Here is a 14,703-nt window from a genome sequence, read left to right as displayed (position 1 = left end):
CAAAAAACTGCTGAAAAAACCACAGTATTTGTCTAGTGTAAAGTAAAAACGAGGCTATTTCCCAAGACTTGTGTTCCCCAGTGCTCTCAGCTCCCCAGAGGAATCATTTACTCCTTCCCACGCAGGGCTTCTGTGCTGCAAGGTCAGATCTGTGCTCTCGTTGCCAGCTCTGGAGCCTGCCATGGTTTAGCTGCCTTCTCCTTCAGCCAGAGCTCTCCTTACTGTACCAGGCCACTGACAATTTATTCAGTACTTTCTCTTGTCCCATCTTCTAACCCCCAGCTTTAAGCTATTTGACATGCTGCATTTTTAAGGTCATGACACTACCATATCCCCTCGCACACCCCTCCTTGAAGCAGCTCACTCTTTTTCTGTCCTGCTTTGCACCCACTGCTCACCTGGGTGTCCCAGCTGGGGCTTGGCTGCAATTAAAGTGTTCCCCAATAAAAATGTCCCTGCTCCCCAAGAGTGGGTGCTGCAAGTCTGAGGGGAAGGGAGCAAGAAAAGGCTCTGACCGGTAGCTCTTTGCATTAGCAGTATAGATTTTCTTTGCATATATACAGGGGAATAAACAATGTATATAGCAGGGCTGTGTATGTTTCTTCCTTACATCTCGTGCAAGCCAAAGCTTTGTATCATGTGTTGTAGAGATCCCTGAGCCCCTCCACAACTGCTGCCAGCCCCGAGCTGCCCAGGTAAGAACACCCTCCAGCTCCGGGCTTTTGTTCCTCTGCCTCCCCACAGGAGCTGTGTGGCCTTGTGCTTCGGGGTGGGCTTCAGTCGCCCCCTGTCCCTCCTCCATCCCCTCGCTGCTACCCCAGCACCGCTGCCGTCCGTCCCCCCTTGGTCCCAGGCCGGGGTCTGCCCGGGAACGCTGCAGGGAGCCGAGGAGGCGCTGGATGGCGACACAGCCCGCGACACAGCCCCGTCCCGTCCCGTCCCGTCCCGTCCCGTCCCGTCCCGTCCCGACGGCGCGTCTCCCTCGCTGTCCCCATCCTCAGGGACCGCCCGGGCAGGAACTGCTGGGTACGGGGGGGAAGGGGCTGGCAGCCCCCTCTGTCATGCGGGGTGGCGAGGGTGAAAGTCCAAGTGCCTCGGGAGTAGCCAAGTACAAGTGGTTTCAGAGTTCCCTGGCTTTTCCAGCTCAGTCCAGCTCTCCAGAAGCTGCTCCCACGCGGGAGGCCCCGTGGTGCTGCCCCAGCACGGCCGGGAGCCGGGGTGGGCAGGGGAGAGGTGGTCCAGAGGCCACCACCCCTCTGGTTCCTCTCCAGCAACCTTGGCTCCTCTCTCCCTGCTGCAGATGCCTTCCCAGTTGTGGCATTTCTCTCCTGCTGAGGGTCACGCAGGGGAAGACGGGGCAAGGAGTTTCTCAAATACCACGAGTGCAATATCCTTTTGTTATTAAGGTTGAAAATCACCGGATTCTCCATGGGATGTTTGTCTCCTCTTGTAGGGCTGCCAGTCCGCTCTGTTCTGCTGAGTCACCAGGATGCTTTCCTTGAAAAGAAGGAAAAGGCAGTTCCCAGAACGATTTCTGCATGATGCTGATCCTATTCCACGTTTGTTGTTTCCTCTGTGCCAAGCACAGAAAGAATGGATTGACATAAAAACACACTGCAAGCACACTCCCTGAAACAATACCACGCTGGTAGCTGTTTCCAAGAAAGAGACCTCCACTTCCCACCATTCATCCCACCTGCCAGTGCAATGGGGATTTTCCTCTTGGCTGCGAGGCTGATGATGCCCTTCACAAGGCTGCCTGGGGATGGAGTTACAGACCGGGTCAGACCACGGGCATGCCAGTGCCACTCAGTGGCCAGTTCGGATGTCAGCGGCTCTGCCCTTGCCCCATCCCATCCTGTGCCCGGGATACCGGGGCTTTTCGGTGCCCCCACCTCACCCCGTGTCTCTCCCTGCCCGGGCACAAGGCCGGGAGCTCACCAAAGGAGGAAGAATGAAGCCAGGGATATTTCTTTTGAAAGAATGACATGTTGGTGGCATTTAAGACAGAACAGAAATAAATTAAGCATCTAGCTCATAGAAGTACCAGAGGATGTTTTAAAATAGGCTCTTTGCAGTAGTGCATTAGTTGACTGCACAGCTTTACCATGTAATGAGCAATATATTAATTTATAATTAGTGTAATACAGTGAAGCTCAGCAAATAGCTCTGTGCACTCGGGATAATTCATCAGCAGAAGAAGCAGCTCCTAATGGTTTCCAAGGTTTGCCTGTCCCCTGTAATTGGGAAGTTCAGAATTTATTGTTGTTTCTTTTAAGGGATAATTTGATTGCAACCACACATCTCGATGCTGTCTGCTCCCGCTCGAGTGCAGAAAAGCCTCTGGAGCAGCTCGGGGTCTGTGCCTTTTCTCAGGTTACTGTGGTTGTTTCTCACACCAGAGGACCCGATGCTGATTTTCTGCAGGCATTTTCCCTCAGCCCTCCCTGCTGGGGGGGAAGGTGGGCAGATGAATCTGGGGTCATTTGGCTTTTCCCTCTCTGCTGCTTCCCCAACTCCCACATCTCCCCAGGGATCTGCATCCTAAATTCTGCTTTCAAAGGCTTCATGACTCATACAGCACCACCTGACAGTAGAAATACAGAAGGACAATCATAAATGTGTGACAATAAGGCTAATGGGAATTTATGGAGCCTTTGGGGGTTTTATTTTTTGGTTTTCATCCCAGAGGATGCAAGGACCCTGAGCAGGACTAGTCTGCTGTGCCCACCTGCCTCAGAGTAACCATCTAATCCAAGACCTTGTCTAAACCTGAGTTTTCTTCCCAAAAAAAGCAGATTGGTCATCTAGAGAGTACAGAGGGTTCAGGTGTGTCGACAACCACCCAGGCACGGGAAAATGATTCCTTACATGGTAGCAGGAGTATTCATCACTACCATTTCCTAGTGCAGTTTCTTTCCTTGCCAGGTTTGCCTTCTTACAGATACTAAGAACTCGAACAAGAAGTCAGGAGGGAGGAGGAATTATTGTGTTCACTTCCAGTGAAATTTAAATGAAATCAGTTTTACTGAAGTCTTAATTTTCCCCTTGCACTGGAATGCTGTTATCCGGAAAGCAGCAGGTTTGTATTTCTGTACCATTACATCAATGAAGAGCTGGGTTTCATAGGCTTCCTTATTGAATAATCTTGCCTAATTTAATTGGGATTTGGCTAGTGAGAAAGATAATTGTGATTGCATTTACTTTTCATAATTTCCATTAAAACTTTGTAATCTGAAAAGTAATATGTATTTACTTATCATAACAATAGAGATCAGAACTGGCAGATCCTCTATCAAGTTACCTGATGAATATAAGCAATAGATTTAATTTAGCTTCATATTGATTTTTCCCATTATTATTAAAACCCTTTGATCTGAAGAACGAGATGCTTTAATATCTTGTTACTGGGGTTTGGGTTTATCTTCCCTTCTCTTTTGAGCAACCAGCAGATTTGATGCTATAAAGAAGGAAGAACTCAGTTCTCTTAGATGAAATAGGCAAGAAGCTTATTGTTATCGTGAGCCTCTTAAAGCCGGGGTACTTTTCCTTGGCTCCCTGTGTATGTTTTGGAGTGACTCTTACCCAGAAGCTGGTGGGGTGGCTGTGCCGGGAGGAACGGGAACCAGAGCCGAGATTAAAGAGGGACAATTTCTGCTGCGGATGCATCAGAGAGAGAGGAACCTCCCGGGGGGGAGGAGGGAACGAGATCCTCCTGCGCTTCTCGGCTCCAGGAAAGCTGCGAGTTTTGGTGGGTTGATCCCAAAATGCTGGGACAATCGGGGCGCTGCGGGAGCGGATCTGTCCGTCCATCTGTTCCCGCACGACGCGTTGCTCACCGGGGCCATCGCACCTTCTTATGGGGTGGAAATTGGTTTCGCGGTGAATTGCCTCTGATCCGCGCCCTCCACCGCCCGTCCCGATGAGCCAGGGGTCGGAGCGGGGCCGAATGGAGGGGCCGGTACCGGTACCGGTGCCGGTGCCAGGGCGGGTGGCAGGGGGCGCTGCGCCCCTTTGCGCGGGCACCGGCCCCGCCCCGCGCCCCGGTACCGCCACCGCCCGGCCCCGGTACCGGCCCCGCCCCGCCCGGCGCTGCCAGCGGGCCCGGCCGCAGCGGCCCGCGGAGGCGGTGCTGACCCGGCGGACGGCGGCCATGGGCAGCGGCGGCCCCGGGCCGCACCGACGGCACCGGCAGGTACGTGCGGCCCGGACGGAAAGTTTGGGGAGGGCGGTGTGGGGACGGGACGCCGGGACGTCCCCGGGGCCGAGCGCGGCGGCAGCGCCGTCGGGGCCCCGCGTCCCTGCCCGTTGTCCCGGTCCCCGGGGCAGTGCGAGGGGACACCGCGCCTGTGCCGCTGCGGGCTGACCCCTCCGAGGGTAGGACCGGTACCGGGCTTGGTGTGACCGGGCGGATCCGGGGCCACCGCTTCAGGACCCTGCAGCCGAGTGCGCGCCCGGCCCGGCCCGGCCCGTCTCTGCACGGTGCAGCGGGTCTCGGTCCCCGTGCAGCGGGCTTCGGTCTTCTGTCGCCTCCGGGGCGGCGCGGTCCTCCTCGAGCCCCCGCGCTGCTCTGCCCCCTCGGCGGCCCGTTGTGGGGTGGTTCCGATGGAAGTTTCTCAGTGCGGGTCCTGCGCTGGGCTCGGTTGCCTGTGGCTCCGGGAGAATCGGTCACGCCCGGCCAGTGACCCCCAAGGGATGCTCGCCCCGAGCGGGGCCCGGGTCTGGCCGTTGGGTCTGGCAGAGTCCTGCTGCGGTGGCGAGCTCTGCCCTGGGCGCAGTTTGCCCCCTGAACTGATGCTGCCAGCCCTGCGGAGCCGTTTGCAGCTCTGGGAGGAGAAGCGTTGTGGGAGAGCACCCGGAGTGCAGCAGCCGAAACGGCTTCATCACCCTGGGAGGGGACATTGGGACCAATCCTTGGTGCGAGCTGTCCCTGGCTGTCAGGGCTTCAGCCTTCCTCTGCTTTGCTCCTCTCTGCTTCAGTTCCTTCAGTGTGGCACGAGGCTGGGGGTGCCCCTGCCCTGGGAGAGTCCCCCTGTGATGGGGGAGCCTGTGCAGGTGGGATCTTGTACCTCCTGGGAAAATTATTTGAGCTGTCACCTGCGTTCCTCTGCTGGCAAGACCAATGGAGCTGCTGTTGACCTCAGGTTTCAACACCCCTGATGAGTGTCCGTGCTCTGCCAGGAAGGGGTTCCTGGCACTGGAGGATTGAGGTTTGAGCCATCAGCAGAGCTCACCTGCAAAATGCCAGCAGGGCAATGGGATTCACCGGGTGAGAGAGCAGGAACAGGCCTGTGCTTGGGTGGAATTAGAGTTGAAAACCTCTCGTGCTCACCTTGTCTGGGAAGGAAATGCTGCAGACACTAGAGCTGGAAATGAATCAGCCAGAGGAGCGTATGAGACTGCAGACTTTGGAGAAGGAGTCCCCTGCATTTCTGTGTGCTCCCCTGCCACCTCTTTGCCAGGCTGGGGGACACATGCTTCACACTGAGCACATCTGTCAGGCTGGACTGCTGCAAGCACACCCTGAACAAGAGTTAAGATGAAATGTGCAACAGGACCCAGCTCAGCCTGGAACTCGGGCCAGGCTTCTCTGTGGTGGAGTTTCCCTTTAGGATGATCCATCTGAAGCTGTGGGAATGGAGGTTGCTGCTGCTGCTGCTCTGTGCTCAGGGGATGGCAGCATCTTGCTGACCAGCCTCTCCGGGGACCCCCAGCTGCCTCAGCACTCATGGTTTGTTCTCAGGACAGGCATCAGTGGAGTGTCGTGGAGGTCCTGGGTGCAAACTGAGATTATCTCCAGTGATTTGGGCACTTTACGGTGTCCTCAGCTGCCAGCTCAGACCCTGAAGGCGGAAAGAAGCTGACAAAAAAAATGCTAATGAAAAATTCCACAAAATTCCAAACAGAACAGAGAATACTGATATTTTCAATCATAATTAAATGCTTTGACATGCCAGAACACCACTCGTCATTTCAAAATGACACTCCAGGCTGAAAAAAACCCTCAAGTCAGACCAAACATTTGTGCAGTTGAAGTCTCATGATGATGGAGGTTGATAACTGTCAAAACAGCAATTTCTGCAAAGCTGTGTTTTCTGGCGGGAGTCTGTGCAAGAGTGGGAGCCCAGTGTGCCTGTGCCAGCCCTGCTCCAGGGGGTCCATGGCTCCCTGGATGCTGCAGGGATGGAGCCTCTTGGGCCCCTGCTCCTCCCGGACGCCCGCTCGGCTCCGCTGCTCGGCGCGGCCGCTTCCCCCTGAGTGCAGGGTGGGCAGTGCTGGCTGCATTATTGATAACTCTGTGGTTTATTTATGCTTTCTTGGCTATAGCAAGCAGCCTCTCTGAGCTAAATATAGTTTGCACTGGGAGCGTCTCCATCCCGTGCGGGGTGGAGGGGACCAGTGGAGCAGCTGCTCTTTGGTCCAGCTGCAGGGTACAGGGATGTCTCCTGGGGACCTCACATGGCCCGGAGGGTCCCAGGGGTGAGGGCTGGGGCTGGGCACTCCTGGCTCCTCCAAAGGGGCTCTGGTATGGGCTGTGAGGCTTGGGCTCCAGACAGCAGCTGGGAGATCAGGGACTCTGGGTGCTGGCTACTTTTCTGGGCATCGCATAAGGTATGTGGTTTTTTGTCAGGATAGCTTTCTATTTTTCTGGGCAAATGTCAACATTTTTGGTGACATTTTATGTTTTGTTTTGTTGGGTTTTTTTTTTCCATCTGGGAGAAGCAAGATGGTAAATATTTTAAATCAGCATATTTGGAATGAAACCGTTTTCATTTTGAAATGTCAGTATAAAAACTGAACAATTCATTTTTAAATGCTTCAAGACTAGAAATGCCCTTTTACCACCACAAATCACTTTGTTTTCATTAAAAATGCCAACATTTTCTGTTCTGGCACTTCATTATACGGATCCATTTCACTGTCTCAGCCTGGTCCAGAGCAGAGAGAAATTTAGAAGATGGTTGAAAATTAAAGATTTCTTCTCTGAGCAGCCCAGGGTCATCGTGTCCACTTGTCTTCATAGCCTCCCATTAATATATTATGATCCAGCACTGATGTTTTCTGGGGAACATGGTTATTTGCCCTGGACACAGTCAGATCTCTGCAGGCCATAATCAAAGCTGGGAAGTTGTCACCTCACCTGGCAGATGCTGAGCGCAGACGTTGGTGTCACCACTGTCCCTGGTGTCACCACTGTCACTGCTCCTGCTCTGCCTGCAGAGCCCTGAGCCCTTCCCACGCAGAGCTGCAGCTGGTGAATGCTCCAGAGAACGTCTGGAAAGCAGGAGACAGGAAAACACTGCGTCCTGGGGGATTTAAGCTTTTCCTTTAGGGCTCCAGATGATGTCAAACTGCTCTTTCCCAGCACGGCGGGGGAGGGGTTGTCCCTCCCTGGACGTGGCTTTTAACACCTCGGGTACTCAGAGCAGTTTCTCTTCCCGTGTCTCTCTCCTTCCCGGTCCAGGAGCGCTGATGTCTGCCCCGAGCAGAGCCCGGGCCGGCCCCAGCCCGGCGGATGCGCAGGTGCTGCTGTGAAGCCCCAGTAAGAGGTGAGTCCCCGTCCTGCTGCTGGGGTCCCTCTGCCATGACCCCTGCTGCCAGGGAAGTCTGACCCAGCCAGGGGTGGTGGGTGATCCCAGCACGTCTCCTGCTGCCCAGGGTCTTGTCCCCACAGCCAGGCCACGCTGGTCCCCGTGTCCGTGCATTCAGGAGGGTTGGTGCTGGGGGCTGCACCTCCTGGCCCTCCTCAGCTCCTCTCCCTCTGGCATCTCTTCTTGTTTTTGGTAGAATGAGTGAGAGAGACATACAAAGCCTGAGCAGATGGGTTTTTGTGCTCACTCTCTGCCTTACCACGCTGTGGGGAAGACTGACCCTGGCCTCCACCCACCACAGAAGCCATTCAGGTAGGGGAAGCAATGTCCTCACTTTGTGTGTCCCTCTCCTGCACAATCCCCCTGGGCACCAGGGCATGGTGATACCTTGGGGTCTCCATGGGCTGCCCCAGGGTGGGGTTACATGGGGCTGAGGGTTCAGTGAGGGCACATCAGAGCAAATACTGAAAACTGTGACCCTGCTCTGTGTCCCTATCAACACCGTTTCTCTCTGCACATCCTGGTTCATGGCACTGTCAGAATTTTGGGTGGCTGCACTGGCTGCTGCCTCCCCTCCTGGGTTGGACTTCCAAGCTTTCAGCATTTAGAGCATTGTGTTTATTCCAGTTAAACCAGATGTGGCTTCTAAAAAAAGGAGAAATGGCCAAGGAACACCTTTTGTTGTGACAATGGGGCCTGAAGTTTTCAGAGCCCCTAGAATCACTAATTTCTTGAGCAGATACCCCATGCACAGACCCTCCATTGGCTATCCCAGTCTTGAGGTTACAAGGTAGCAAAAATCCCAACTGACAGGCAATGATAATGAGCAATAAAAACAAGCCTGCTTCTCTCCAAAATGCTCTTAAATAATACATGGATCTAAGGCAGAAGTGATTTTAAGACTTTAATTATTTAGTGAATATTAGTAGTGGAGTTGTTGGAGGGCACAGAGTACAGATGGCTCCCCGTGCCCTGGGGCTGAGCTGCCCTCCAGCCTGTGGCTCTGCTCACTCTGGAGTCTGGACCTCTGCCTCTTGCCCGGGTTCTGTCGGGCTGCTTAACCTCCTCCAGACACCTGGACCCATTTCAGAGTTTTAGTGCCCGGGAGGAAGGGTTTTGTGCAGTTGGTGCATCCTTTGTTCAGTGCCCCAGCAGGGAGCAGAGCGATGTGTGGAGCAGTGCCCACGCCTCCCCGAGACATTCAAGATGTGTCATTTCAGGTCGTGCCATAAAAAAACGTGTCTGTTGCTCACTTAAAGGTCAGCCAGGATGGTGTTTTTATTTTTGCATGCAGGATTCAAAAACCTTCTGCGCTTACAATGCTTTCATGGTTCCATGAGATAAGATTATTGAAGAAAAAAAAAAAAAAAGTTCCAGTGGGGAAATACCAGTTAAATGGGAGGGAGAAGCATGCCAGCTCTGGAACTTAGTCCAGGCTCTCTGGGGCTTTCCTGCTCTCGGTGTTAAACACACCATCCATCTAATTTGCATTTTCAGTCCTATCTGGTCCAGTTTTCTGCTGCTCAGCAGAAGGAGAAGCACCCGCAGGAGCCTGGAGGAGCCTCTTGCTCTTCCTGTGCTCAGGATCCAGTTCTCTCCCGGCTCTTCCCAAGCATCTGACATGCCCGGGGCCAGCAGGTCTGGGGCACAAAGCAGCATTTTAATGCCTGAGACAGAAACCATCTCTGTCTGCCGGGGGCTTTGCCTTCCCCAGGCCTGCCTGCAGTGCTGGGGCAAGGTGAGCTGGACCCTGCTGCCCGTCTGTCCTGCCCCCCCTTTTCTGCACACCCAGAGTCCCCCAGGTCCCCTGGGCTCGGCCGTGCTCAGCAGCCACGGGCAGGCACAGGAGGGGTGGATTCTGCTTTATCTCCGTGCTGCACCTTTTTGAGCAAATTAAAAGGACTTTGGCATGTTAGTGAACTCGTATTGCATGGCTGTAATAAGCGATTTCTCGCCCTGTCTGGCTCTCCCTCAGCTGAACCTTTTTAAATTGGCTGAAAATGAGAATCCAGGGTGCAGGAGTGAGCGGGAGCAGAGGGCTCGTCTGGGCCATCCTCCTGGGAAGAGCTCTGCTAATGAAGCTTTATGTGGAGGCTTTTATAAAAACGAGTCAAAATCTCAAATAGCCGTGAGCACTGAAGTTGGAGGGTATAAAATCCCCTGTGAGGGTGTGTGCTGGGGGGCATGGGGTGGGTCAGTGATTCCTTCTGGTCCTGGAATGTGGAATTATAGTCATCCAAAAACCTCTGCATATCCCAGTAACCATAAAACCAGAGCAAAACAGTCACATTTGTTCTGTTATGAGTTGCTTTCCTTCTCGCTTTCACCAGTCTACCATTTCTGCATACAAAAAGAATAGAAATTGCCATTAAAGCTGAATTACGATGGCATTTAAAAGGAAAGATATCATTTATGGCCAGAGATGCTATTACAGAATACCAGGATAGGTAATTGTGTAATTATTATGGGCAGGAGTGAAAGCGATGGTTCATTAAAATAAAATGACCATGAAATAACAATAAATAAAGACAGATTAAAGCTGCAGCAGTTGCAGGGCCCATCCTGCCCCCGTAGGTGCAGGGGACAGGGTGCATGGCTCCTGCTGCAGCTCTGTGGGGGAGCAGACTGTGAGGATTTCTGACACAGGCTGTGACAGTTCCGTGTCACTGTGGGGCAGAGACACTGTCCTGGTCCTCCCTCCTCCAGCCTGGGGATGGTGTGTGGTGGCGGGGGGAGTGGGAGGTGTTGGTGGGGGGAGTGGGAGGTGTTGGTACTGTGAAGTGAAAGGCAGTGCCACAAGCCATCCCTTCTTGTAGCAAACGTGCATCTCATTACCACCTGCAATTAGCGGACGTGCTTGTTCATCCCAGTAAAGCCGGGACGGTGCTGCCAGTGCGGGGTCAGCCCGTGCCGGGCTCTCTCTGTCACAGCACACGTGGGGTGGTGAGCAGGGGGTGTCTGGGGGGGGCTCTGGGGCACAGTGTGTGTGACAGTGGCCGCTTCTCCTCCCGCAGTGCACGTCGAGCCCGGCACGTGCGAGGTGATCGCAGCTCACCGGTGCTGCAACAAGAACAAGATCGAGGAGCGCTCCCAGACCGTGAAATGCTCCTGCTTCCCCGGACAGGTGGCAGGGACCACCCGGGCAGCTCCCTCCTGCGTGGATGGTGAGTGCCCTGGTAGCCCCCCACTGCCCTGAGCAAACAGCTCCTCTGTGCCCCCACCATGGGGACCCTGCCTGCGTCCCCCATGCTGGAGGTGCTGGGGTGACAGTCCTGGTGCTCCCTCCCTTTGCCTGGGTACAAGGGCAGGGCTGGCACCGTCCCCTGTGCTGCCAGCCCAGGGCAGCCCCCCCGCTCACCCCCTGCTCCCCCAGCCTCCATCGTGCTGCAGAAGTGGTGGTGCCAGATGGAGCCCTGCCTCGACGGCGAGGAGTGCAAGGTGCTGCCCGACCTCTCGGGATGGAGCTGCAGTAGCGGCAACAAAGTGAAGACAACGAAGGTATGAGCTGTGGGGAAATGGGGGGAGTGGGGCTGTGTTTGCCTCAGCCTGGAGCACATAAAACCTCGGGAAGTCTCCGGAAAGGAAGAGCTCCAGCTCCTCCAGGTTTGTGCAGGTTTTTATGGATGCACACAGCTGAGCTGTTGCTGGAGGGGACGGTGGGGTAGCACAAACCGGAGTCCCGGCTGCTCTGGGGCAGGCGCCTCGTCCCTGAGTCCCTCATGGCTTCCCCGTTTGAGGCAATCATCTGTGACAGAGTGCTACATGATTATTATTTTCATGGCTTGCTGAATGCCCCAAAGAACAAGGTATAATTAAAATTTTATCAAACTCATTAGTAATTACGTATATGCCATGGTTAATCAGTTGCATAATTTTGTAATCATTGTTCATACTGTTGAGTGTAATTATTCCTTATGCTTTAGTTTGTCTCACCCCACATCCCCTTCCATAAAATTATCGTATTGAGCAATGCTGGGATTTTTTTTCATTATTTTTCTGCATACTTTCATTCTCAAGTGTTTCTGTGGATGTCCAAAAAGGTTCCTCTGGTCCTGAGCATCCATCACTGACCAGTTACTGCAGCACTACACTTACTTCACTGTCTTTTCCCCCCTCTTTCTACTTTTTCCACTAACTCAGTTCAAAACCTCTGCTCTGGCTTTGTGGACCTGGGCTCTCACTGGGGACTGTTCCTGTCTGCAGGACCCCAGGGCTCCTGCTTTCCCCCTTTCCCTTGCCAGGGTCCTGCCCACTCCTCTCTGCCCACAGGTCACTCGGTAGCCACCCACAACCCTGATGGGCCCTGCTGCTGGGCAGAACCAGGGGCAGCAGGATGGGTCTGGCCAGTCCTTTGGAGGTGGGATGCTCCGGGGCTGCCATGCTGGAGGCACCAGGCTGGGGACTGGATAAGAGGAGCCCTGGATTCCCCGGGGGCTGCAAGTCTGGGACCCCAGCACAGCTGCAAGACTCCCACGACTCCATGGTCCCCTCCTGTCCCATGGACACACTGACCAAGAACTGGGCTCATTTTCCCATCCTCTGAAATAAAATACTGCAAACCTGTTGACAACGCAGAGACCTCCTGTCCCCCAGGGGCTGCTCCCACACCCAGGGCATCCTGCTTTCCCTGCCTAGTGACCTGGCTGCTGCAACCACCCATGGTGGGTGCCAGGGGAGCCTGACACCCTTTCAGCCCCCAGAGATGGCAAAGTGTCCCCATGGAGCATGCTGCTGGCTTCTCCTTCCTCAGTAACTGTATTAATCAGGTTGTGAGTTTAATATCTGTTCTCTGGTGTGCAAGTCCCAGGCACCAAGTTACTGCTTGTGTTTGCAATTGAGTTTCAGAATAATGTGGAGGGGAAAGCCCTTGGGTCTGGTGAGCCTGACACCGTGCAGATGCCCAGCCAGAAGCCCAGACTGAGCCAGGCTTCATGACATTAATTAAAAATAAAGAAAAAGAAACCATCTCCTGGTCCTGAGCTTGTGACCTTCTCCAGGACACCCTGTTTCCCCTGGTGTGGCAGCTTGAGGGGGAGAGGACAGGACCCCCTTGTTCCTGGTGCCAGCGGGGATGGGGAACCCGGGGCTGGTGGCACGGGGCTGGTGGCACATGGCCTGAGCAGGAACATCACTGTGGGGACCAGGGCCAACACCACCCCAGCCCTGCTCTGTCACCTGCAGGGGACATCCCAGCTCAGGAGGGGCTGGAGCTGTCTGCCTGCCACCCCTGACTCCTTATTGGGACGTTTTTGTAACAGGGTACATGGTACCTGCTCCAGATGTGATGTAAATATCAGCCTGTGAAATAATAAATTAATTTTAATCTCTGCAAAGGATCTTTTCATTCCACAGTGAAGGGAAGCTTTGGGAGCACTTCTCTTGATGACTGGATCTGAGGTGTGGGACTGGGGTCTGCCCTGGCCACTCCAATCCCAACTGATCACCCTCATTACTCATGCAACTGCCTAATTCTCTGCCTCAATAAAATCTTTTGGCTGTGACTTACACTCTCTAATTACACATTGTATTAAAAAAGCAAACACTTTCACTTAGCCAGCCCACAGAGGAACAGTTTGGGCAACGCTCAACAAGCTGAGTTTCATCTTGATTTCCCTGATGCTGCCACAGGGAAACCCTCCCTGGTGGCAGGTAACCAAGCCTCGGGGCTGCAGCCCCCCATGTGCTCCTAGCACAGGGTTTGTCCCCAGAAACTGCTGCTCCCCAGGGCGAGGAAGGAGCTGGGGGCAGAGGAGCCATGTGGCTCTGGAGCTGGGGATGGGAAGGGGTTGAACTCTGCATGGCAAAGGTAGCTGAGGGCAATTGGTCCTGCAGGGCTTAAATAGGAGAGGTGGGGCCTGCTGTTGGAAGGATGGTGGTCCTGCTCCAGGAGGAGAACCTGCTTTTTTGCTTTCCTGGCTGTTGCTGGTGCAGGAGCAGGGCTGTCCCTGCTGCTGGGGATGCCCTGGGCACACACTGCTCTCCTGCAGCTCCCTGCTGCCAGCACTCGTGTGTCTGGGTCTGCAGAGCTGTCCCGGGCTCAGCACAGATGCTGAGAGGTGAGGAGTGCCTCCTGTCCCTCCAGCTGCTCCCAGGGCTCTGGCAGTGTCATTCCCAGCTGTTATTCCTTGCTGTAGTTCCTGCTGTCAAGTCTGTACATGAGTGAATTCTGGCTGGGGAAGATGGGAATGCCCAAATATCTGGGTGTCCCCCACCAGACCTGATCCCTGTTAGCTGAAGCTGTCACTGGGCTCTGGTTTATTTCTAGTAACAAACACGGTGCTGCTGCTGGGAGCAGCCCTGCTTGGCTCAGCATTTTTGTAGCTGGCTTGTAATGTGAAGAATCCACTCTGCGGAAGTGTTGAGCTCGACACCTACATTGATAGAAAAGCATTTTATTGTCTGCATAATAGCTACCCCTAATGCTTTTTTTTCACTTACTGTGATGCATGGTTTAGTAGGAAAACAGCCCCTCAGTGTCCCTGCTGACCTCCCCTGTTGTGTGCAGCTGTGGGGGAAAAATGTTTGGAGATGGAAAATCTCTGCTGCCCTCCTGTCAGATGGGTGTTTTCCAGGGGGAATCACGGCAGCCTGGTGCTGGCTTTATCCCCAGATCTTGGTGTCTCTCAATGCCACCCCGGTGGCCCTCAGCTGCTCCAGGCACCCCATCCCCTTTCCCCTCCCTGGGTCTGTGCTGTTGGCCCCTGGAGAGCAGGGAAGGTTTGGAGACCTGGAGCTCCTGGCTCAGGGGCTTGCACAGCCAAGATGTGCTGGCTGCCAAAGGGACAATTAGTCAGAGGAAACTGTCACGGTTAGGGTGCTTTCAATGTAATCTCCCTGGGTATTATAATTACACCCCATTCAATTAGTCTTCAGGAAAAAAAAAACAACACCTTTTGTATTAAGGCTTGTTGGAGAATTATTATAGACTGAATTAAAAGACTAGGATTCGATTTTACTTCACAATAATAAAGGCATAATGTATAAAATACCCCCAAATTACAAGTTGACTAAATTTAGAGCTGTACTAGGAGGTGAAATGAAAGGTAAAATGAAACTCTTTGAATGGCTATGATGTGCAGTACAAGGGGGGTATTATCAGAGAAATAAGATG

At 53.9% G+C, this 14,703-nt stretch overlaps 1 protein-coding gene across 2 annotated transcripts; it reads left to right on the top strand.

Annotated features, from left to right (window-relative positions):
- The first annotated feature begins 4,061 nt into the window (after positions 1–4,061).
- Positions 4,062–12,925, top strand: TAFA3 (TAFA chemokine like family member 3). Of its 2 annotated transcripts, XM_071768430.1 has the most exons (6): positions 4,064–4,195; positions 7,466–7,550; positions 7,789–7,904; positions 10,607–10,756; positions 10,966–11,090; positions 11,862–12,925. In XM_071768430.1, the coding sequence occupies exons 3-6, from the start codon at positions 7,790–7,792 to the stop codon at positions 11,871–11,873; spliced, it is 402 nt and encodes a 133-aa protein (XP_071624531.1). In that variant the 5' UTR covers positions 4,064–4,195; positions 7,466–7,550; position 7,789; the 3' UTR covers positions 11,874–12,925. The 2 variants fall into 2 exon arrangements, with proteins under 2 accessions (XP_071624532.1, XP_071624531.1); XM_071768431.1 differs by lacking the exon at positions 11,862–12,925 and having other exon boundaries at positions 4,062–4,195; positions 10,966–11,096.
- The last annotated feature ends 1,778 nt before the right edge of the window (positions 12,926–14,703 follow it).

The sequence above is a fragment of the Heliangelus exortis genome, chromosome 25 (assembly GCF_036169615.1).
Source record: "Heliangelus exortis chromosome 25, bHelExo1.hap1, whole genome shotgun sequence".
Classification (NCBI taxonomy): Eukaryota; Metazoa; Chordata; class Aves; order Apodiformes; family Trochilidae; genus Heliangelus; species Heliangelus exortis.
This window is presented reverse-complemented; position numbering and strand designations above follow the sequence as displayed.